Here is a 25068-nt window from a genome sequence, read left to right as displayed (position 1 = left end):
GTATGTTTTATAGACACACATGATGACAGTTAACATTGTGTAGCAGAAGGTGACATGAATACCCTTCCACTGCTTCTTACATCTTACTTCTTACATCGTCTTACTCCCGTATTTCCCAAACACTTAGAAGTCATATGAAACTGGGACCAAAACTTAATCTAAAATGGCTGCCAAAAATAAAACCAAACCCAAATCGACCCTGTCACCTTGATGTTGCCGTTGCAGTCTCTCATCGAGGTTGGTCTCGGGAGAACCAGGAAATGCTAAAGAAAACATCATTATGTTGGCAGAAATGTGCCGGTAATAAACCCAAACGGCGCTGAGAGGCACAGGTTGTCAGCCATGATAAATGGCACCCGTGCATCCTGAATGTGTTTGGTGCCCTTGGTGCTCTTGCCATGTTGACTCCCTCTCCTGAGGGTCACAGTCACCCGCTGAGTTTGCCTACGAGCTCCAGACCTTAGTAACTCTACTCTGGGCTCAGGGAGGAGATGAGAACATTTTTCAAATACTTTTAGGGATGCTTTAGCTTGCCCAGACAGATAGATAGTGTCTGCAGTTTTGAGCCTATTGCTACATAATTGTATCATCAGCCAATCCATATCAATTTTCATCATGGATCCCTCCATCAAAAGACATTCAATTAACATGTAGTGACCCACATAAAAAATGACTACAGTTTACTATAGAATACTACAGTCCTTACTATAGAATTCTGTAATAAACTGTAGAATACTACTGTATATGAAACACTGTAGTTGTGTTGTGCCTCCAGTAAGTGAGAAACCTGCATGCCAAGTATAGAGTACCAAGTACCTACATGCCATATATTGTGTTCCCTATGGTTTTAGACAGGAGCAGAAGCTCTGAACTCTCTGTTCAGAACACTAGAGCATTTACTATAGTATATATTACTCTTTTTTATATAGTATTTATACTATAGTAAACTATAAATACTACAGTAACGTCCACAAAAAACACTACAGTGCTAGTGTTATTTTTTTCTTTTTTTTAAATTCAAAGTTTAAACAATGTTTCTTAATATCCCTTCACCACCAAATCCTTGGATGAAGAAGTGGAAGACCAGAACAAAGTGATATTGTAAGGTTCTGTATTTATTTTCTTAGTCAACCTTGTGTTCTGTTTCATTGTGTTCTTGAACGTAGCCCTGTTTCTTTGTGTTCTTGAACGTAACCCTGTCTTTCATTTTTTTGTTCATTGATTTCACCTGTTTTAGTTACTCACCTGGTCTCATCAGCTGCTTATTTAGTTCAGTTCATTCTGTTTGTGCCTGTGTGAGATATTGTTTCGTTTTGACTCTAAGCCTTTTCCAAGCTCGTTTGTGAGAACCAGTGATAGCCTTCAGTCCTAGTTTTGGTTTGCGTATCTGTGTATGACCATTGCCTGCCTGTGACCATGATTCCTGCTTCTGCGAAGGCGAAATAAACACCTGCCATGCTCTGTGTGTGAATCTACTCCTTTTTCTCCCTGAGTATTCATTACAGATATGAGCGAGAGAAAATGAGCAAAAGAAAGTGAGACAGCCTAGAGAGTCCTGTGGGACAGACATTGTTCCATGCTATTTCAGGACAAACGCTGTACGCCTTTGTAGATTTTCCATAAAAAATCAGCCGTTTCCAGCTACAATAGTCATTTACAACATGAACAATGTCTACACTGTATTTCTGATCAATTTGATGTTATTTTAATGGACAACAAATGTTATTTTCTTTCAAAAACAAGGACATTTCTAAGTGACCCCAAACTTTTGAACGGTAGTGTATGTGCAGTTGAAGTTGGAAGTTTACATACACCTTAGCCAAATACAATAAAACTCAGTTTTCACAATTCCTGACATTTAATCCGAGTAAAAATTCCCGGTTTTAGGTCAGTTAGGATCACCACTCTATTTTAAGATTGTGAAATGTCAGAATAATTGTCACGTAGCTAGGAGTGGTGGTTGTGGAATCAGGAGCAGAGAGCAGATGTTTCAGGGAAAATCGTATTTATTCGGTTGAAAATGGTCACGCCAAAATAAACAGGCGAAAAAGACCGACCCAAAACAGGACACCAAACAGTCCGGAAAAATAGGCAAACAATAACCGTACCCCTCCCAGTCCACGAGGTACTGTAGGCCCCTCACCCGGCGTCTAGAGTCCAGAATGGAACGTTCTGTGTATGCCGGGGACCCTCGATGTCCAGAGGGGGCGGAGGGACCTCTGGCACCTCACCTTCCTGCAGGGGACCAGCTACCTCCAGCCTGAGGAGAGACACATGAAACGAGGGGTTAATACGATAGTAAGAAGGGAGCTGTAACCTATAACACACCTTGTTTATCCTCCTCAGGACTTTAAATGGCCCCACACACTGCGGCCCCAGCTTCCGGTAGGGCAGGCGGAGGGGCAGGTTTCGTGTCGGGAGCCAGACCCAGTCCCCCGGTGCGAACACAGGGGCCTCACTGCGGTGGCGGTCAGCGCTCCTCTTCTGCCGCCCACCAGCTTGTTTGAGTGATTCCTGGACGGCTTTCCAGGTCTCCTTTGAGCGCTGCACCCACTCCTCCACCGCAGGAGCTTCGGTCTGGCTCTGATGCCACGGTACCAGGACCGGCTGGTAGCCCAACACGCACTGGAAAGGTGACATGTTCGTGGAGGAGTGGCGGAGTGAGTTCTGAGTGGCGGAGTGAGTTCCATGGGACGTACCTCGCCCATTCTGCTGACCGGTCTTGGAAATACGACCGCAGAAACCTACCCACATCTTGGTTCACTCTCTCGACCTGCCCATTACTCTTGGGGTGAAAACCCGAGGTCAGGCTGACCGAGACCCCCAGACGCTCCATAAACGTCCTCCAAACTCGGAACGATGTCCTCAGGCACCCCGTAGTGCCGGAAGACGTGGGTAAACAGGGCCTCCTCAGTCTATAGGGCCGTAGGGAGACCGGGCAACGGGAGGAGACGGCAGGACTTAGAAAACCGATCCACAACAACCATGATCGTAGTATTCCCCTGAGAGGGGGGAGTCGGTAAGAAAATCCACCGACAGATGAGACCACGGCCGTTCTGGAACGGGGAGGGGCTGTAACTTCCCTCTAGGCAGGTGTCTAGGAGCATTACTCTGAACGCACACCGAACAGGAGGAGACATAAAACCTCACATCCTTCACTAAAGTGGGCCACCAGTACTTCCCCCTAAGACCCCGCACTGTCCTCTCAATACCCGGATGACCCGAAGAGGGTAGCGTATGAGCCCACCGAATCAATTGGTCACGAACACCAAGCGGCACGTATTGAAGACCCGCTGGACACTGTGGAGGCGCAGGTTCCAACCGTAACGCCCGCTCGATGTCCGCGTCCACCTCCCATACCAACGGTGCCACCAGACATGAAGCTAGAAGGATGGGAGTCGGATCGATGGACTAAACGCGGGCTTCCACTCATCTCTCTCCCGGATACGCACCAAATTATACGCGCTCCTGAGGTCCAGTTTAGTGAAAAAGCGCGCTCCGTGAAATTATTCGCCGTAGCGATGAGAGGCAGCGGGTAACTAAACCCCACTGTGATGGAATTTAGACCTCTGTAGTCAATGCACGGACACAAAAAAGAGTCTTGAGGAGACGGGTGACGTGGAGGGCCGAATGTACCCCTGTCCCAGAGATTCAGCGACATATGTCTCCATAACCACTGTCTCCTACGGTGACAACAGGTACACATGACTCCTGGGAAGTGCTGCGTTTACCTGGAGGTTTATCGCGCAATCCCCTCGTCGATGAGGTGGTAATTGGGTCGCCCTATTCTTACAGAAGGCGATAGCCAAATCAGCATATTCTGAGGGAATGCGCACAGTGGAAAACTGGTCTGGACTCTCCACCGTCGTAGCACCGATGGAAACTCCTCTACACCTACCTGAACACTCCTCTGACCACCCGTGGAGAGCCCCCTGTTTCCATGAAATCTTAGGATTGTGACTAGCCAGCCAGGGAATCCCCAGCACCACTGGAAACGCAGGTGAATCAATAAGGAAGAGACCGCTCCCCATGATCCCCCTGCGTTACCATGTCCAGTGGAACCGTGGCCTCCCTGACCAACCGTGACCCTAACGGTCGGCTATCTAGGGAGTGCACGGGGAAGGGTTGATCTATCGACACCACCCTAACCTGAGAGCGAGTCCGTGATCCATAAAGTTCCCAGCTGCGCCTGAATCGACTAGCGCCTTATCTGGAGAGAAGGCGAAAACTCGGCGAAAGAGATTAGTAAAAACATGTGACCAACAGGGAGCTCAGGGTGAGTCTGGTGCTGACTCACCTGGGGTGACCGAGAAGTGCTCTGCCTGCCCTCTCAACTCCCAGACGAGCTCCTCCAGCACCAATCGGCAGTGTGTCCTCTCCGACCACAACTGGTGCAGTAAGAGCCTCCTCCTCCGGTTCCCCTCGATGAGGCCCCTCTAACTCCGGAGGGCCGGGAGGTGGAACTAACAGGACCCGTTCTGGACGCCCGCGGGCAGCTAGCAGGTTGTCCAGTCGGATCAACATGTCTATGAGCTCGTCGAGGGAGATGGTGGCGTCCCGACAAGCTAGCTCCCTACGGACGTCCTCCCGGAGGCTGCACCGGTAGTGGTCCATCAAGGCCCTGTCGTTCCACCCCGCTCCAGCAGCCAATGTCCGGAATTCCAGCGTGAAGTCCTGCGCGCTCCTCTTCTCCTGCCGAAGGTGGAACAGCCGTTCACCTGCGGGGTAATGGTCCCTTGAACTCTGGGTAATGGTCCCTTGCGGAGTCTGGACTATTCCACACTGCATTGGCCCACTCCAGGGTTCTGCCCGTCAGGCTCACTCACTCACTCTCACCTCACCAGAGGGAGTCGGGCGAACGGTAGCCAGGTACAGCTCTAGCTGGAGCAAAAATCCCTTGCACCCAGCCGCCGTTCCATCATACTCCCTTGGGGGCGAGAGACGAAGAGCGCTGGATCCGGGCGCCGCCGGAGGAATAGGTTGAGCAGGCGGAGGAGGCGATGGAGGTGAGGTAGGGAGACCACTCCTCTCCCATCGGTCCATTTTCTCCATCATCTGGTCCATCGCTGAGCCGATACGGTGGAGGATGGTCATATGATGGAGAACACGCTCCTCCATAGATGGAAGAGGGGGTGCCGCTGCTCCTGCTGACTCCATGACTATGGTGCGGGCTTCTGTCACGTAGCTAGGAGTGGTGGGTGTGGAATTAGGAGCAGAGAGCAGATGTTTTGGGGAAAAATGTATTTATTCGGTTGAAAATGGTCACGCCAAAATAAACAGGCGAAAAAGACCGTGAATTTTGGCCCATTCCTCCTGACAGAGCTGGTGTAACTGATTCAGGTTTCTAGGCCTCCTTGCTCGCACATGCTTTTTCAGTCCTGCCCACACATTTTTTATAGGATTGAGGTCAGGACTTTGTGATGGCCACTCCAATACATTGACTTTGTTGTCCTTAAGCCATTTTGTCACAACTTTGGAAGTATGTTTGGAGTCATTGTCCATCTGGAAGACCCATTTGTGACCAAGCTTTAACTTCCTGACTGATGTCTTGAGATGTTCCTTCAATGTATCCACATAATTTTCCTTCTTTATGTTGCCATTTATTTTGTGAAGTGCACGACTCCCTCCTGCACCAAAGCACCCCTACAACATGATACTGCCACCCCCGTGCTTCACGGTTGGGATGGTGTTCTTCGGCTTGCAAGCCTCCCCCTTTTTTCTCCAAACATAACGATGGTCATTATGGCCAAACAGTTCTATTTTTGTTTCATCAAACCAGAGAACATTTCTCCAAAAAGTACTATCTTGCCCCATGTGCAGTTACAAACCATAGTCTGGCGGTTTTATGGCAGTTTTGGAGCAGTGGCCTCTTCCTTGCTGAGCGGCCTTTCAGGTTATGTCGATATAGGACTCGTTTTAATGACCTTCAGGCGTTTGGAAATAGCGCCAAAGGATGAACCAGACTTGTGGAGGTCTACAATTCTTTTTCTGAGGTCTTGGCTGATATCTTTTGATTTTGCCAGCAAAGATGCGCTGCGTTTGAAGGTAGGCCTTTAAATACATTCACAAACAAATACACCTCCAATTGACTCAAATTATGTCAATTACCCTATCAGAAGCTTCTAAAGCCATGACATAATTTTCTGGAATTTTTCGAGCTGTTTAAAGGCCCAGTTAAATTAGTGTATGTAAACCTCTGACCCACTGGAATTGTGATACAGTGAATTTTAAGTGAAATAATCTCTGTAAACAATTGTTGGAAAAATTACTTGTGTCATGCACAAAGTAGATGTCTTAACTGACTTGCCAAAACTATAGTTTGTTAACAAGACATTTGTGGAGTGGTTGAAACACCAAGGTTGGAGTCATTAAAACTCATTTATGTAAATTCCGACTTCAACTGTATATGTGTATGGATGTATAGAGATATATATATTTACACCAAACATATGTGGGGTTTGGAAATGATGCAGACAATTACATTGATGGAAGCAACAATCTATCCACAATATTAAAGCTGATCCACCCCTGAAGTAAAAAATGTAATAAAAAAAATTGGGAAGCCTGTACAGAATAACAAATATTCCAAAACATGCATCCTGTTTACAATAAAGCACCAAAGTAAAAGTGCATAACATGTGGCAAAGAAACTGACTTTTTCCTGGATACAAAGTGTTATGTTTGGGGCAAATCCAACACAACACATCACTGAGTACCACTCTTCACATTTTCAAGCTTGGTGGTGGCGGCATCATGTTATGGGTATGCTTGTCATTGGCAAGGACTAGTTAGTTGTTGATGATAAAAAATTAACGGAATAGAGCTAAGCACTGGAAAAGTCCTAGAGGAAAACCTGGTCCAGTCTGCTTTCCAACAGATACTGGGAGACATATTCACCTTTCAGCAGGACAATAACCTAAAATACAAAGCCAAATATACATTGGAGTTGCCTACCAAGATGACAAATCAAAATCAAATCTACAGCCCAGAATTGAAAATTGCTGTCTCGCAATGATCAACAACCAACTTGTCAGAGGTCATCTTTCATTACCTTGCAAATATTGTACAATCCAGGTTTGTAAAAGCTTGTAGCAATTTACACAGAAATACTCACAGCTGTAATCTGTGCCAAAGGTGATTCTAACATGTATTGACTCAGGGGTGTGGATACTTATGTAAATGAGATATTTCTGTATTTCATTTTCAATACATTTGTAAAAATGTCTTAAAACATGTTTTACTTTGTCATTATGGGGTATTGTGTGTAGATAGGTGAGAGAGAAAATATATTGAATCCGTTGTAGAATAAGGCTGTAACATAACAAAATGTGGAAAAGGTCAAGGGGTCTGAATACTTTCGGAATGCACTGTACTATTATTATAACAAAGGTTTACGATCCCATGGATGCAAGCATCTACTGTATATGCAAGGTTATGAAATTGTAGTTAAATAAAGGTTAGGTAATCAATAACACTCAATAGCACAATAACACTTCTGTACTGACTTTTACCTTTGAGAGGCTATAGGAGCTTTGCATGCCTCCAGGTACTCATGGGATTTCTGTAAATATGAATCCTACCAGGGGCGCAACTTTGGTTTTAGAAGTGGGGGGACATAACTTTTTATTTTTATCCAGTCTGATAAACACTCCAAACAGCCTACCCGACCGCTCGGGAGGCGTCCACATGGTCCTAAAGCACACCGTTGCCTCGTGTTGTATCACATTCCAATGATAAAACTGAGGGGGACAAAAATGCAATTTCAGAATGTAGGGTGTGACATGTCTCCACTGTCACCATAGAAAGTTGCGCACCTGAATCCTACTGTAGCCTACCGTCATGAGGGAACTCAGTTCACAGGAAGTGAAGAACAGAGGTGCCATCTAAATTGAATTGTTTATAATGGTCCAGGTTCAGCCAGAGACAGATGAATAAATGATCTATCACTACTTACTTAGTAACTTACTTTCTTTCATACTCATCTGATACGTACATACAGTACTTCCCAACAGGATGCTTCCTTTGGGTCTTCCTCAGCATTCCTTATGGATGTCTACAGTATTTTCTGTCTGTCTCCAAAATAAGTACTAAAGCAGACTCTCAGCCAGTCCCTGACTAAATAGTCAAATGTCACTGGGGGGATTTAATGCATTATTAACCATACATTAAATTCTATGTCGTGTTCCACTTTCTACTAAATTGGCCAAAACACAGACTACTAATCATCCAGTATTATCAATAATTGGCCAAAACAGTTTCATACATTTTTGTTAAGATTATGTGAACATTACCATACTGTACATTGGTTCCCGTACATAGAATAACCTCTGCATGAGCGGGTAGCCGCACTGAAGGAGAATCAGTAGAAGGATCCCCGGGACACGGCTCTAGGAGCGTTCGGGACGGGGGAGTGAAAGAGGAGAAATTGTGGTTAGTGCAGAGAAGGAGAATTACATGAGTGTGCCGAATTTAACCTGTCTTGGATCAGCGTGGCGCTAGCGGCACACCCCCCCCCCCCCCCACTGAAAAACCAGTGCCGCGAAATTCAAAAAAAATTTTTTTTTTAAATATTTAACTTTCACACATTAAAGTCCAATACAGCTAATGAAAGACACAGATCTTGTGAATCCAGTCAACATTTCCGATTTTTAAAATGTTTTACAGGGAAGACACAATATGTAAAGATGTACATCTATTACCTAAAAACACATTAGCATAATCCACCATCTTTTATTTGTCCACCAACACCAGTAGCCATCACCAATTCGGCTGAACTAAGATATTTATAGCCCCTAACCAACAAAAAAACTCATTAGATGACAGTCTGATAACATATTTATGGTATGGGATAGGTTTTGTTAGAAAAAAGTGCATATTTCAGGTAGATGGCATAGTTTACAATTGCACCCACCATCACAAATGGACTAGAATAATTACAATGAGCAACGTGTTTACCTAACTACTAATCATCAAACATTTCGTAAAAATACACAGCATACACGAATCGAAAGACACAGATCCTGTGAATACAGACAATATTTCAGATTTTCTAAGTGTCTTACAGCGAAAACACAATAAATCGTTATATTAGCTTAGCACATAGCAATTAGCAGCCCAGCATTGATTCTAGCCAAAGTGAGCGATAAAAGTCAACATCGCCAAAAGATATTAATTTTTTCACTAACCTTCTCAGAATTCTTCCGATGACACTCCTGTAACATCACATTACAACATGCATATACAGTTTGATCGAAAATGTTTATATTTAGCCACCAAAATCATGGTTAGACAATGTGAAATGTAGCTCAGCTGGTCAGAAAATGTCCTTGCGCCACTTAGACAGTGATCTACTCTTATACATAAATACTCATAAACGTGACTAAAAAATATAGGGTGGACAGGGATTGATAGACAATTTAATTCTTAATACAATTGCGTTATTACATTTTTTAATTTATCCTTACTTTTCAATACAGTTTGCGCCAAGCGAAGCTACGTCAAAAAACATGGCGTCCTAAGCCACTAAAATGTTTCGACAGAAACACGATTTATCATAATAAAAATGTCCTACCTTGAGCTGTTCTTCCATCAGTATCTTGGGCAAAGGATCCTTTCTTGGGAGAAATCGTCTTTTGGTGGAAAGCTGTCCTCTTGCCATGTGGAAATGTCAACTGCGTTCGGGATGAACTGAAAAGCGTGCCCAACTTTTCACATCGTTGCAAAAATAAATGTCCCAAAATCGCACTAAACGGATATAAATTGCTATAAAACGCTTTAAATTAACTACTTTATGATGTTTGTAACTCCTATAACGAGTGAAAAGATGACCGGAGAAATATAACAGGCTAAACTAACGCTTGGAACAGGAGAGGGTCGGTGTCTTCCACGCGCGTTACGCAGCAAGAAAAGACTTGCTAGCTAAAGGTTTTTTTCATTTGTAGGGCCTGTGAACGCGCAATCGACCCCGTTGGAATCGTCATCACGTAAAGGCATCCAGGGGAAGACGTAAGAAGTGTCCGTATAGTCATAGCAACGACAGTGCCCTTTTAACTGACTTCAGAAAAGTGGCCAACATTTCTCAAATCTGACTCCATGTCAGGGAAATTGCTGTAGAATGGGCTCTGTTCCACTTAGAGACAAAATTTCAACTCCTATAGAAACTATAGACTGTTTTCTATCCAATAATAATAATAATATGCATATTGTACGATCAAGGATTTTGTGGGAAGCCGTTTAAAAAATTAGCCAAATTAGCATAAATAGTCTAAACAGCGCCCCCATCCCCAACAGGTTTTAAGGGACATGTGGTACAGCCAGCTCAGATTGAGAGGCAAGACAGGGCGGTCTAGTCAGGGACTGGCTGAGAGTCTGCTTTACAGGGGGGTTGAGAGGGAGAGATACAGGGAGAGGGAGAGATACAGGGAGGGGGAGAGGGAGAGATACAGGGAAGGGGAGAGGGAGAGATACAGGTAGGTTGAGAGGGAGAGATACAGGGAGGGGAGAGGGAGAGATACAGGGAGGGGGAGAGGGAGAGATACAGGTAGGTTGAGAGGGAGAGATACAGGGAGGGGAGAGGGAGAGATACAGGGAGGGGGAGAGGGAGAGATACAGGTAGGTTGAGAGGGAGAGATACAGGGAGGGGAGAGGGAGAGATACAGGGAGAGGGAGAGGGAGAGATACAGGGAGGGGGAGAGAGCGAGATACAGGGGAGGGAGATGGAGAGATACAGGTAGAGGAGAGGGAGAAATACAGGGAGGGGGAGAGACACAGGGAGAGGGAGAGGGAGCGATACAGGGAAGGGGAGAGAGAGATACAGGTAGGGGTAGAGACACAGGGAAGGGGAGAGAGAGATATACAGGTAGGGGGAGAGGGAGAGACACAGGGAGGGGGAGAGAGAGATACAGGGAGGGGGAGAGATACAGGGAGGGGGAGAGGCAGAGATACAGGGATGGGGAGAGAGAGAGATACAGGGAGGGGAGAGGGAGAGATACAGGGAGGGGGAGAGATACAGGGAAGGGGAGAGGCAGAGATATAGGGAAGGGGAGAGGGAGAGAAAGAGCGAGAGAGTGAGAGGGAGAGAGAAAGAGAGAGAGAGAGAGAGAGAGAGAGCAAGGGGGAGAGAGAAAGGCGTCTGGTACAGTATGTAGAGCACAGATAACAAAGGAGGGAGTGACAAGAGAGCCTGAGTGAAAAAAAATGACAGAGCATGGGAGTGAAAAAGACGGAAAAGAGAGAAAGGAAAACGGAGGACAGAAGAGTGAAATATGGATAAACAAGTTACTAAAATTACTTCCTCCCTCGCTCCTCGTCCTCTGGTAAAGAATAAAACCCTAGTTTAAATCTTTCAGATCCCTTTCACCCATTTCATTTGTTATTCGAAATACCCTTCTACAGTTACTCTCTCAGTCTTATTACAGAGGCATCTTGGGTCCACGTCACATTGTCAGTCCTTTGCTGCCCCTATCATCTTTCATGACCTTGTCAGCATCTGTCACTCACTACCCCCTCTGTCCTCCTTTCCTACCTCTCCATGAAGTTTCCCAGAGAGGAAAAAGTGAAGAAATCTGTCAAAATCTGCCCATGTGAGAATACAGCGATAAACAGACTATGAGAATGTCAGATTTGGTCAACAAAAAAATTGTAATGCTAATTTGATAAGTGAGGCTTATTTGAACAAATATAAGTTTCATAAGGTTTAGGTTGTTACGCACATGGCATTTTGGTAACTTTGAGAAAACATTTTTATATTGAAGTTTCATATCTGCCCTCTCATTGGCTAGAATGTTCCCACCTGATCTCGAATTCTCCCGCTTGCCTTTCCGCCTTTGCAACAACGACTCCTAATGTTAGGGCGGATACAAGACTATCTCGTCATTACAGTATCCTCACATCAGTAACTTTATTGATCCCTGCCAGGTTAACATGGCGGCCTCTTAATGGGTTGCATGTTCTGAGACACTGAGACAGCAAGGACTCACAGGGTTCCGTATCTGATTCAGGATCTGCAGGGAATCTAATTCCCTCTGGCGTTTTTTTATCTTCTTCATAGCAGTAGATTCAAATATATTTGGTCACGTCACGTTATCTGTTGAAGTAATCTTTCCATCTTCCAGCCAGGGGGTGTATAATGTACTTAGGTTTTAGCATGCACAACAATTTCACACATACATATTATGTGTTGTACTGTATGTGCTCCTAATGCATTCTGTAATCATATAACAGTGTATGAAATTGCTAATTTAGCTAGCCTATCTGTGAGGAGGGAAGGAGTGGAGGATTTCTGAGTTACACTGGTGACTGATCAATGAACAATTCTGTGAGGTTGTTTTCAAATAACATAAACGTCAGACACACTGGGAGGCGCATGCATTCCAGAATATGAATACAATATGTACAATCCAATAGATAGGGGTGTTTTTTTATATGTTTCAGGTCAGACAATGTATTGGTCAGAAAGTGTAACTGAAAGCTCTATACTACATGTTACATGTGAGGTACATGTGACATTCCCCTTCTCCTGTCTCCATAAGAAGCTATATCTATTTACTTCCCAGGGGGCAGAACGAGGCGAGGCCAGCATAGAGGTGTTGTCTCCTTAACCTTGAAGTGCATTCCCTTTGTGTTCTCTATGCAGGAGAGATATGTTCTGGTCTTCTCAAATGGGACACTATTCCATTTATAGAGAGGAGCCCTATTCCCTATATACAGTAGTGCACTACTATGGGAATAGGGCTCCCCACTATAAAGTGAATAGGGTGCCATTTTGGGACACAGGCATGCTATAGCTCCCATAGGTTTTATTGGCCACAAATAACTACAAGTATGCCAACTACAAATGTGATCTAAACTTGGTAGTTGGCACTCAGTGTACAGCATATATGTTTTTTTGCTAGTTATTGAATGAATGGATTAATAAAGTAGTGTATAATTTAGCTAAGTAGTTATATCTAGGATAAAATGTACAGATCATTCTAGGAAATGAAGAGAATTGACATGAATACAATAAACATAACAAAGAAAAATAAACAGAAAGGTAAACCAATTAACCATTTAGTAATTAACAATACACATTTCTCACTTCACAATCTTACCGTAGCACCCACACATTAGTTTAATGAATTTCCTCAACTGAAGTTCACTTAGGTAATATTTTATTTCATTTATTCATTTAATTTTTCAAAACTATTTTTTTCCATAATAAATTTTACTTTGATTTCAATAATAAAGAAATAGTCACAATTTGAACATAAAATACCGTAGAAAAAAATACCACAGGTAGAAATAAACAAAACAAACAAACAAACAAGGAAGAATTCATAATCATCATTATTTATAGGTCATAGTAGTTCTCCTCATACTCATTCCAAGTACATCAGGTCGTCAGGAAAGCAGAATAGAATTGACATTAGAATGACAGTACAAACACACAAACGGTTGAAATGGTTGCTTCTTTGTCTTATTTCTTCTTCAGATTGTTTCCATCAGCCCAAGCGTACACTGGACAATCATATTATAGGACCACTTGGAAACACATACATCATCATCATCATCATTCGGAATATAGGTCTTCATTCTCAAGTAGCTAGGTTTAGTTTGGCGGGCAGGTATCGGGAGGAAGGCAGTCTGTTACTGTTATTGCCCCAGCAATTGGGAGGGGGCGGGAATGGGGAGAAAGGCAGTGAAACCCTGGAGACGTTACCTCATCCTGCATGTCATCATCATGCCATGCCTCTGCTGTACACTATTATCATTGCTTTGTAGAGTTTGAGGACCAAGTCAGGTTACTACTGGGCCGGGTTAATATATCTATTAGATCAGGTTGGCATTTGTATAAAAACTCAACAGGAACACATGTATAAAGGCGGAATGAATAATTAAATAATCCCCCCCAAAAATGGCATTGCGGATCGATGTCATCGTAAAATCTTCTATATCTAGCAACACTTAATAACATTTAATTTTGTATTTTTGTAATTTTCTTATTCTTTTTTTTTATTCCAAAAATGGTTGGAGGAGGAGCAGATATAGTTTGCGTGGTCATCTATACAACAGGCTATAAAACACCACTTTGTCACAGTCCAGAAAGCACATATAGATGTGGTTGTACTGTATATAAACATATGTACTGTAACTGTAATAAGATACATTTTACGTGCATGGAGTTCCAGTATCAGAATGATCGCGTTCAGAACGTTCCGACTTCTCCTTCCAGAATTCTGTTAAACACATTGCCTTAGATTCCACACTGATGTTGAAAACCAAGTCGTCCAGAATTCTTAACTGGCAAAGATGAATCTTGAATAGAACTTGACATAAGTCTTTCAAGATCAAGATTAATCGTAGGCCGTTTTGTCTTTGCACTGTTAACAGATCGGGCGGCCATTTTTTAAATTAGTCTGTTTTGGGCCATTACTGCCACTATAAAAAGTGCAAATACTTTGGCTGATTCCTCAAACAAACGTACCATCTTTATTCTTTCACTTCCTTCTTTACTGTTGCCTTGCCTTCCCATGATCTCTTTTCTTTCACTCGTCATCCGTTGTTGGAAATGTTTGGAGTTGGGTTTTCTTTATGTACCTTATTTATGCGTTTTGTGTTTTATGTATTTTCTCGTAAAGATCCCAGCAAACACAAAGACAGGATATGTAAATGATAACATGAAAACATTGGAGTTTGTTGTTGTAATATTGTATACTTCTCAATTGTATATCTCTCCTCTCACATTTAACTCAAACTTCGAGAGTGAGATATTGGCTAACCAATATCCTGGTAATAAACAGAACAAGTCACAGATGGCGTTAATTGGTTAGTTTGTTTGTTGATCCATGATGTATAGGTACTTCGGTTGATTATCTGATTATTCTGCAGCTTGCCATAAGGTTGAGACACTCTTTCTTATCATTAGTATAGTCCAGTACAGTACCGCCATCTCCCTGGTGCTATTTCTTATAGTCCAGTGTGCTTGGGTAGAAGAATCTAAAAGAAGATGTTTCGTTTTTTACTCCTTTTCACTTTCCAGTATACCACCACCCACCATGTCTTAGATAAAATGAAAGACTAAATGTTCTTTTGTTGTTTTTGTTTAATTTTGTTTGTTCGTTATTATACACTTTTTATTGGTCTTCCGATCTCCGGATTCGTCTTTTTGAGTCATAAAAAGTTTGAATAATTGGTCCAATCTTTGCGAGGGGCCAGTGGTGACGACCAGAGACAGTAAGGATCACACGTAATACTCCTTGTCTTTATTCTTCTTGCTCTTAGAGGAAGTCTTGGCGGCGTTCGGCGGTTTCTCCTTCACCACCGTCCCGTTGGACTGCGATGTGTTACTGATGTAGTTACGGCTCTCGTCTACATGGTAAGAACCCTCATCCCGGTTGCGGTATTTGTACATGGCGTAGAGCAGGATGAGGATACAGAGGGCGGCTGCCGCTATGATTCCAACCACCATCCCCGTGGTACTACTTGACTCACGGAACACCCCCTCCGATGGACCAGGGTAGCCCTTCACCGCCGGACCTGTTGGATTAGCTGTGGAGAGGACGAGAGAGGGATATGGATAGGGAGAGAGAAAGGGGGTTAGGGGAGAGAAAGAGAGAGAGGAGGAAGTGGAGGGGGTTAGGGGGGAGAGAGAGAGAGCGAGAGGAGCAAGCGGCGGGGGTTAGGGGACAGAGAGAGAGAGGGAGAGAGAGAGAGAGAGAGAGAGAGAGAGGAGGAAGTGGAGTTATTATGAGTAGCTCATATCCAACACAAGGAAGACTATACCATTCCACACAGAACACATTCCATAGATTATATACTTCTGACAAATACTCAAAAATAAGTAACACAATGAAAGTTTATTTTCACCTTTATTGATTTCACACAATGACAACAGAAAGTGAATGGATTTCTCTCAGGTGCATTAACATCAATATACAGTATGATCAATATCATTAGCCACTATGAAAACAGCCTCAAGGTGTGCTAGCAGATTCCAGATCCCCTGACCTGAGTGCACCTACCAACAGTCACTTCATTCTATTTGTATGAGTAACTCATAACCAGTGCACCTACCAACAATCACTCATAACCATGACATGGATGAGCTCACCCACATACGATAGAGTAGGGATGTGAGGACATTTTGACAGTCCACAATGATTCATAGTCACCAACAACAGGCCATCCAGAGAGAACCAGCTTCGTCATTATGATGCAAATTACAAATTAGCAACATAATGATCCCCATCAATTTCAGTATATTTCATTTTCAATGAATGAAATGAATTGGCAATGGCCAATGCGGTCTCTGTAATGAACTCTAAATGTTTGATAACAGCGGATTAATAACTGAGCTATATTGCACTTTTGGGAGCCATTTGCAGCGACTGAATGGGAAGCTGATTAGATATCAGACAGCCCTCTTTGTGTTCCGAGTGCCGTCCAAATTATAATCCATCTTCCATCAGCTTTCTCTGATAGGCCTCTCCACTGTTCCCCTTCATATCACTCTCTCCCATTCTCTCTCTCATTTTTATTTCTCTTTCTCGGTGTCGAGCTCTCTCTCTCATTTTCTCGTTATCCCTCTCTCTCTGTACTAATGCCCTCCTTAGATTAAGTACTTTTAAACTTTCACCTCATCTCTTCCTCCTCTATTCCTTTATACCTTTACCTAACTTAGTGGTTCATGTTCTGACTTCAGGTTCCTGTGCACAATGTAATGGCAGATTACAGCTCATGAGAAACCCTGGACTAGAGCACTAGAGCAGGTATGCTAACAACAGACATAGGCTATGTCCCAAATGGCATCATATTCCCTATATAGTGCACTACTTTTGACCAGGGCCCATTGGGACTAAATAGAGGTAAAAACTTTATATATACTGTACATAGGCACTATATAGGAAATAGGCTGCCATTTGGGTCATAGTCACAAATGCAAGGACAGGAGAAGAGAGTGCAGTAGTGCAGGTGAGCAGCTAACAATGCTAGCAGACACTCAAGGACAAGACGAGAGGAGAGCAAGCGCCGCTAGGAGATTGAGTGTGACTGAGCCTAGCAACAGATTAGCTTTGCCCGTGACAAGCCAAGTTATCCTTGTAGACAGGTGTGAAGAAGGCGCTGGCCTTGTGGGCACAAGCCACAGGCTGACACGCTGGCGACACACCCCTCCTCCAGCTAACATTGTGAAAGGAGAGAGAGGAGAGTTTACAGTGGGTTAGCTACTTGTGTTACATTTTCAATCTATTCTTCGGTTCAGGGTCAAAGATTCGACAGTGGAGATAATGTGGTGGCTGGTGGTGTGAAGAGGAGGAGGTGGGGGAGGAGGAGGGAGGAAGAGCGGTAGAGAGAGGGAGAGAGAAAGAAGAGAGAGAGGAGAGGGTGAGAGAGGTAGAAAGAGAGAGGGAGAGCGATAGAGGTGGAGAGAGGGAGATAGAAAGAGAAACAGAGTGACTTGTTGGTATGGAGCTGTGTTCATATGCAGCCAGTCAAGCAACCTCTCCGTGACCTCGCCCGCCGTCTTGTCAACCGTCGCCCGTGGAGTGAAGATCAAGCCTGCACAACTTGTACTTTCGCTTTAAATCATTCCAAAAAGGTCAAATAAGGGGAGCTTATATTTGTCCTGTTTCACACATGTACAAGTGTGTAACCTGTACAGTGTGTGGTGAAATGGAAATGTGTTTTTTGTCTATCCCACTCCTCCTGAGACCAGCCAGGTCACCCGTGATACAAGTCAGTATTCGACGTCCATCCATGTCTGAGGACGGGAGATGATGTGGAAACCGGCCACTAGGGGCAACAGTGTGTGCTGTTACCTGATTCCTTTAGTTATCATACACATACAAACATCACTACATCACACCTGGTCAGACCAACTAGCCCCCACCCCTACAGTATATCCCTTATTACTTCCTGCCACATGGCCTCAAACTGCACCATTTTGTTTCTCTCCATTGCCCACTCTCTTTAGATTTTTTGATAAGAAAGCATTTGACCTTTCCATTGTGTGAACTACGGAGGATTGGCTGATTTCCAGTTTTTGAGTATATGTTTTTTAAAGATAATCGATGAGAAGAGTATTGTCCAACCAATTGGGTATCTCACTGCACCCTCATATATCATGTCTTCAAATATACAGACAGACAAATTAAAAGTACATTTACATTGCAGTACCTCTGACATCCATCTTGCCAACTCCGCCCATAACTTTCTTAATTTTGAAACATTCCCAGAAGGCATGAATTATTGAGTCATTAGTACTTTTACACTTCAGACATGACTCTGCCGTTGTGCTGTAGAATTTTGTCTCTTGTATAATACATTCTATACAATAGTTTATACTGGATTAAGAAAACATTTTCGTTAACTGTAATTTTGTTTGTTATGTTCCAACACTCCCTCCATCTTGTGTCAATATCAGTTATTTTTAAGTCTTGGTTTCAATAGTTTATTTTTTTAATCTTTTTTTTATCTTTATATATTTGTTGTTTGTTTTCACTTATTAAGCATCCTAACTATTTCATATTCTTTGTGGTCCACATAAAGGGTTGCTGTAGATTGTGAGTTTTTTCTTAGATTACCATTATTTACTTTTTTCCCATGTAAATTTTATAACCTGAGATTTTTGAGTATTAAAAATTGGTCAGGTACATCAGGAGATCATCTGCAAATAATTTTTGTTTATATTCATGTTTACCAATACTGATACCTGTTATGTTTGGGTCCTGTCTAATTCTTTCTGCAAGCGGTTACAATTGCCAGGGGGTCAGGGGGACATCCTAGTCTAGTGCCCCTTTCTAAAGCAATTTCATCAGATAATGTATTATTTGTGTATATTTTTCTTTAGGACGTTTACACAATATGTTTTATAAATTAAAAAAATTCAGCTAGAAAGTTTAAAGTTTCCAATGTTTAGAATAGAAAAGGCCATTCAACACAATCAAAAGCCTTTTTTCGGCATCAACAGCCATTATTGATTCATCTATATCTGCCTCTCCAAAGGTTGCAAGTTCGAATCCAGCGATAAAAAGTCGTTTTTAGATTTTGCTTTAAGTCTATCCCAAACCTTAAGCCTAACCTTAAAAATATGGAGTTAATGCCTAAACGTAAACACTTTGGAATTTGACGTTTGCAACAATCTTGAAATTATTTGTTTGAAAAACGTGGATGAACGTCTGTTTCTGACGTGAGACTGTGAGAGCTAGTTGCCTGAGACACCCTCTGCGAGTGGGGTCACGGCATGGGATCAGACATTATCGAAGGTGACCCGAGAGAAACTAGAGTTAAATGCCTTGCTCAAGGGCAGATATTTTTTACCTAGTCAGCTCAGCTTTTCAGTTACTGGCCCAATGTTCTAACTGCTAGGCTGCATGCCAATGGGAGTCAATGGGAGACAGAATACCACCCACTCAGTCTCCCTCTCCCTTCTGACACCCCCCCACCCATCATTGATGTGTTGCAAATATTATATAGAACCAGTGGGCAACAACAACACATCCCTGATCTTATGGAAACATATCTCAATGTACCACTAGGGATCATAGAGAGATTTAAAGAGATAATAGAAATGCTTTACTTTTGCCTGCTGCGTGTCTTGAATCTATCAGTTTGTTCTTCTACTCTCTATACTAATCTCATGAAACATAAGCTCTTCTCCTGTCCTTCTTCACCCCAAGCATCTGTTGTACAGTACAGTACAATTAGCACACAATGCATGCTAATAGGGACCAATTTGGAAGATATAGAGAAGATATAGAAGAAGGAAATAATGGGACAGTGTTGCTCCCAACAACAAAGACATGACCATCAGATGAACCCTGTAGCTACCTCACTATGGTATGACAAGGATTAAGGATTTTATACTTTGATATATTTTTTTCCCTCTTCTTTTTTTGTGTGTCAGTTTCATCTGATATTCCTACAAGTTTAATGAACAGAGGGTGAAAGAAAAGGACATGAGCTAAAACGATTTATAGATAAGATGAAGATTACTTTATTGGTCAATTAATTGCACACAAGGTCCAAACGAAATTTGACTTCCGTTTTTAACCCAACTGCTCAGAAAGACACACATACATACAGAAGCACATACACTTTTTTTGTTGTTTGGGAGAGGTGCAGGGGGCTGCCACATTTGGCGCACTGGGAGCTGTTGTTGTGTGTTGTTAAGTGCCTTGCTCAAGAGGCACAATGGCAGGCAATGGCATTTAGGTTTTGAAATCCAGCAACCCTCCGGTTGCCAGCTCAATTCCCGCCCAATTTTTTCCTGTCCGAACACGGGATTAAAACTGTAGTCCATTTGTCGCTATTACAGCGAATTAAGGATTCATTTATCTTCAATGAGCGGACTGGTCTGGGGGGGAGGGAGTACCGTACAGTGAGATTCACTACTTAGCAGACTGGGATGGGGAGGGAGTATAGAGTTCAGAGAACAGTGAGATTCACTACTTAGCAGACTGGGATGGGGAGGGAGTATAGAGTTCAGAGAACAGTGAGATTCACTACTTAGCAGACTGGGATGGGGAGGGAGTATAGAGTTCAGAGAACAGTGAGATTCACTACTTAGCGTTGTATTAGCGCTCCTGTCTGTATTGTGCTGACACTGATGTGTCTTTGTCCAGACAGATTAACCTTCATTAAGGATTATCAGACTAATAGTCCAGCGCCCAATGAGGTCTATCAAACTATACACACGACCCTCATCAATTAGTGTCATTACCAGTAGATATACAGTGGCCAATCTATATACTGTAACCTAATACCAACCCTAAATGTACAGTACATTAAGGCTTATTAGTCTGTACTCCAGCACCAATGGTGTCTATGAAACACAACCCATGGAACAACCTCTTAATCCCATGAGTCACTGGTTAGCGTCACACATGCAGTAGATGTACAATAAGCTTTTAATATAACCTAAAACCAAACCTAAATGTACATGAAGGATTATTAGAGTGTAGTCCAACACAATCAAACACCTGACCCATGGAACAACCCATCAGTTATCGGTTAGCCTTACTCATGCAGTAAATACACTGTAGGTCCACCATTTTATGGGTTTTGTTTGGTAAATACTGTAGGTCTATCTCTCTGCTGTTTTTCAATAGAGCAGGGATTTCTACCCGGTATTTACAGTTGAAGTCGGAAGTTTACATACACTTATGTTGGAGTCATTAAAAGTAGTTTTTCAGCGACTCCACACATTTCTTGTTAACAAGCTATAGTTTTGGCAAGTCAGTTAGGACATCTACTTTGTGCATGACACAAGTCATTTTTCCAAAAACTGTTTACAGACAGATTATTTAATTTATCCTTCAAAACAAAGAGGTGATCCTAACAGGGAATTTTTACTAGGATTAAACATCAGGAATGTTGAAAATTGAGTTTAAATGTATTTGGCTAAGGTGTATGTAAACTTCCGACTTCAACTGTATCTCCCTGTTGTAACACACCTGAATCAGCTAATCAAGGTCATGGTGAGCAGCTAATTAGTAGAATCAGATGTATAAGATTAGGGTTAGGTTGAAGCAAAATCCAGCTAGAGGGTTGCTATTCAGGAGGGGGGTTGGTGTATGTCTGGACCCACTCCCTGTCCTTCCTTTAGTTGGGGTGGAGAGAGAAAGATAGTTGTTATGGGGAGGTAGTCACGTACACTGACGATTGTTTAACAGACAAATGGTGGTCTTTTCATTTGTCCTTAATGAATAAAATAGCATAAAGGAACTTTGAAAATCCCTTTTTTGAGTGCGGAACCTCAACAATTTATTCGTATGTCGTTGTAGTGCCATCCCATATCGCTCCCATCCCAGAATGCTTCACTCTCCTCTCCACATCTTCTTTAACAGTCCATCACCAAGGCAAAGCGAAGGAAATTATAAACCCAGGGAGAAATGGCGCCTGAAACAAGTGTTTAAAATTATGGCCGCTCTTATAAACTCTACTCAAGCGTACCCAAGGGTAAAATTAGACGGACAGAAAACAACCATAAAGTGGTGAGAGCCTAGCTTCATGATGGTACAGCAGGGGAGAGAGAGAGACAGCGAGAGGGGGGCGGGTGAGAGAGAGAAATGGGAGGGGTATGGAAGGTGAAGCGAGATAGATAGCTAGAAAGAGTGAGTATTAGAGAGACAGGGGAGAAAGGGTAGAGAGAGTGAGAGTGAGAAAGATATTGTGATGTGGAGAAAGATACTGTGAACTGAAGGGGGAAACTTTTAAGGGAGTGAACTGATGTAAAAGCTACCAGAATAACCTTTCTCCCTCTCTTCATTTAATCTCTGGTTGAAACGCTTAGTGTGCCTCCCAAATGGCACACTATTCCCTAAATAGTGCACTACTTTTGACCATTTCCTGACATAATAAAACCCCCTGCTGTTTTATTCATGTTTTATAACCCTCCGACAACGTGTAATGTTTCAGTCATTTAGTCACAAGTCATTTCCCTTCAGCAAGGCTGTCGGGGCCTTGATGGGTGGCTGGGTTGGGGTTTCAGCAGGAGAGATAGGAGATATACTAATATATCGGGAAAAAAGAGACAGAAAATGAGACGAGCAGATATCATATGACTCTTATTCACCATGATATATACATATGATTGAGCAGAACGTAATGGTATGGCACTAAATTGCGGCAGTGTCGGTGTATGAAAGGCACTGAGAGCGGTAGTTGGAATGAAATGAGGCAAAATTAGGTATTGAAAAGGTGGTCTAGTAGCTCTGATGGTCTACTGTATGTCCTTGAAGCGACAGCTACGGTGATATGTCTCTGCTTTGAATGAAATAAATTATTGGAGGATTCTCTTCTCTCTGTGTAATTCTAGCTTGGTCTCTTTCTTCCTCTATAGATGTCAACCTAAAGAGGCCACGTCTCTCTCTCTCTTAGCAATCTCTCTTTCCATCTTTCTCTCTCTCGCTCTCTCTCTCTCTCTCTTTCACACACACACACACACACACACACACACACACACACACACACACACACACACACACACACACACACACACACACACACACACACACACACACACACACACACACACACACACACACACACACACACACACACACACACACACTCTCTCTCTCTCTCACTTCGCTCTCTCTCTCTTTCTCAGTTTAAATTAAATACAATTCAAAAGGCTTTATTGGCATGGGAAACATGTTTACATTGCCAAAGCAAGTAAACACTCACAAAAGTTTTTAAATAATATAGACTCTCTCTCTCTGTGTCTGTCTCTCTCACTCTCAGCTTTCCCTCTGCGTAATCTCTCTCTCCATCTTTCTCTCTCTGCCCCCCTCTCCCCCTCTCCCCCTCTCCCTCTCTCTCTCTCTCTCTCTCTCTCTCTCTCTCTCTCTCTCTCTCTCTCTCTCTCTCTCTCTCTGTAACATTAGCGGTGTTGCACTGGGACTACTCATTTAAATAGCTTTGAAATGCTCGATGCAAACCCCCTTCATCCTCTACTTCTCTCAAGGAGGAGCGAAATGGGATCACAGATTCCACCCTGTCAGTTGGGATTTAAATAAATGGTCCTCTTTAAAGACTATTTCTCCTCATTTGTCCCTGGCGAAGGGGTTCATTTGTTTGACAATTTGCAATTGGAGTGAGAGCGTGGGGTTAGGGGGGGCAGGGTAGGGGTGGGGAACAGGGAATGGGATTGGAGAGGGGGGAGGTAAGTGAGGGGGAGAAATGGAGAGTAGGGAATGGGAGAAGGGATGTAGATGAAGGGGAAAACATGGACGATGGAAAGGGAGTTAAGGAATGAGGGATGTGAGTGCTGAGGAAGTAACATAGAGAGCGAGGACGGGTGAGGCGGAGGGGGGAAGGGTTTGCTTCAGGTGAGGGTGAGGCCTGTTCATGTTCTCCTTGTTGTGAAGTAACGGAGCAAACCAGACTACTTAGACTATAATGAACGGATACAGGGCCGACTGACCTTCCTTTAGTGGGATTGATGGCATGGAGAGATGTGCTCTGGTTATGCACTGTCATTTACCCTGTCGTTTATTATCTACACCTGGATGGATTTACTGTAGGCCTATACAATTCTTGCTTTACTGTACGCTGGTTTGACAAGAAATATGCATGTATGTTAACCTAGGAGATACAGTTAAATGACAAAACATACAGTATATTGGGATTTGACATCCTTGGGATGGGAAAATATAGTACGAGTACAGGAGCGTGTTGTACTAATAGTAATAGTACTATACAGTACTACAGTTAAAGGGTAGGAAGCAAGAGTTTTTACTCAAGAACGTAACAACACAGTGTGGTCCAGTGGCGACCCGTTATTCTGCCCCACCTGTTTTGAGCCCCACCTGTTTAGCTAAAAAAATATCTAATATTGTTTCTAGCAAAACACCAGTCTCAACGTCAACAGTGAAGAGGCGACTCCAGGATGCTGGCCTTCTAGGCAGAGTTGCAAAGAAAAAGCCATATCTCAGACTGGCCAATAAAAAGAAAAGATTAAGAATTGGCAAAAGAATACTGGACAGAGGAACTCTGCCTAGAAGGTCAGCATCCCGGAGTCGCCTCTTCGCTGTTGACGTTGAGACTTGTGTTTTGCAGGTACTATTTAATGAAGCTGCCAGTTGAGTACTTGTGAGGGGTCTGTTTCTCAAACTAGACACTCTAATGTACTTGTCCTCTTGCTCAGTTGTGCACCGGGGCCTCCCACTCCTCTTTCTATTCTGGTTAGAGCCAGTTTGCGCTGTTCTGTGAAGGGAGTAGTACACAGCGTTGTACGAGATCTTTAGTTTCTCGGCAATTTCTTACATGGAATAGCCTTCATTTCTAAGAACATGAATAGACTGACAAGTTTCAGAAGAAATTTATTCTTTTGCATTTTGAGCCTGAATTGAACCTACAAATGCTGATGCACCAGATACTCAACAAGTTTAAAGCAGGCCAGTTTTATTGATTCTTTAATCAGAACAACAGTTTTCACTGGGCTAACATAATTGCAAAAGGGTTTTCTGATGATGATCAATTAGCCTTTAAAAATGATAAACCTGGATTAGCTAACACAACATGCCATTGGAACACAGGAGTGATGGATGCTGATAATGAGCCTCTGTGCGCCTATGTAGATATTCC

The 25068-nt window shown here is 43.0% G+C and overlaps 1 protein-coding gene across 1 annotated transcript in view; it reads right to left on the bottom strand.

Moving 5' to 3' along the window:
• Nucleotides 1-13134: 13134 nt before the first annotated feature.
• LOC129828462 (neurexin-1a-beta-like) overlaps nt 13135-25068 on the bottom strand; it is a gene marked incomplete at its 5' end in the record, with an annotated part of 106387 nt that continues 94453 nt past the window's right edge. The window contains one exon of the mRNA XM_055889496.1: nt 13135-15528. Coding sequence (XP_055745471.1) covers nt 15221-15528 — 308 coding nt within the window. The remainder of the gene's footprint in view (nt 15529-25068) is intronic.

The sequence above is a fragment of the Salvelinus fontinalis genome, chromosome 30 (assembly GCF_029448725.1).
Source record: "Salvelinus fontinalis isolate EN_2023a chromosome 30, ASM2944872v1, whole genome shotgun sequence".
Classification (NCBI taxonomy): Eukaryota; Metazoa; Chordata; class Actinopteri; order Salmoniformes; family Salmonidae; genus Salvelinus; species Salvelinus fontinalis.
The sequence above is the reverse complement of the archived record's forward strand: the minus strand, read 5'-3'. Positions and strand labels throughout refer to the sequence as shown.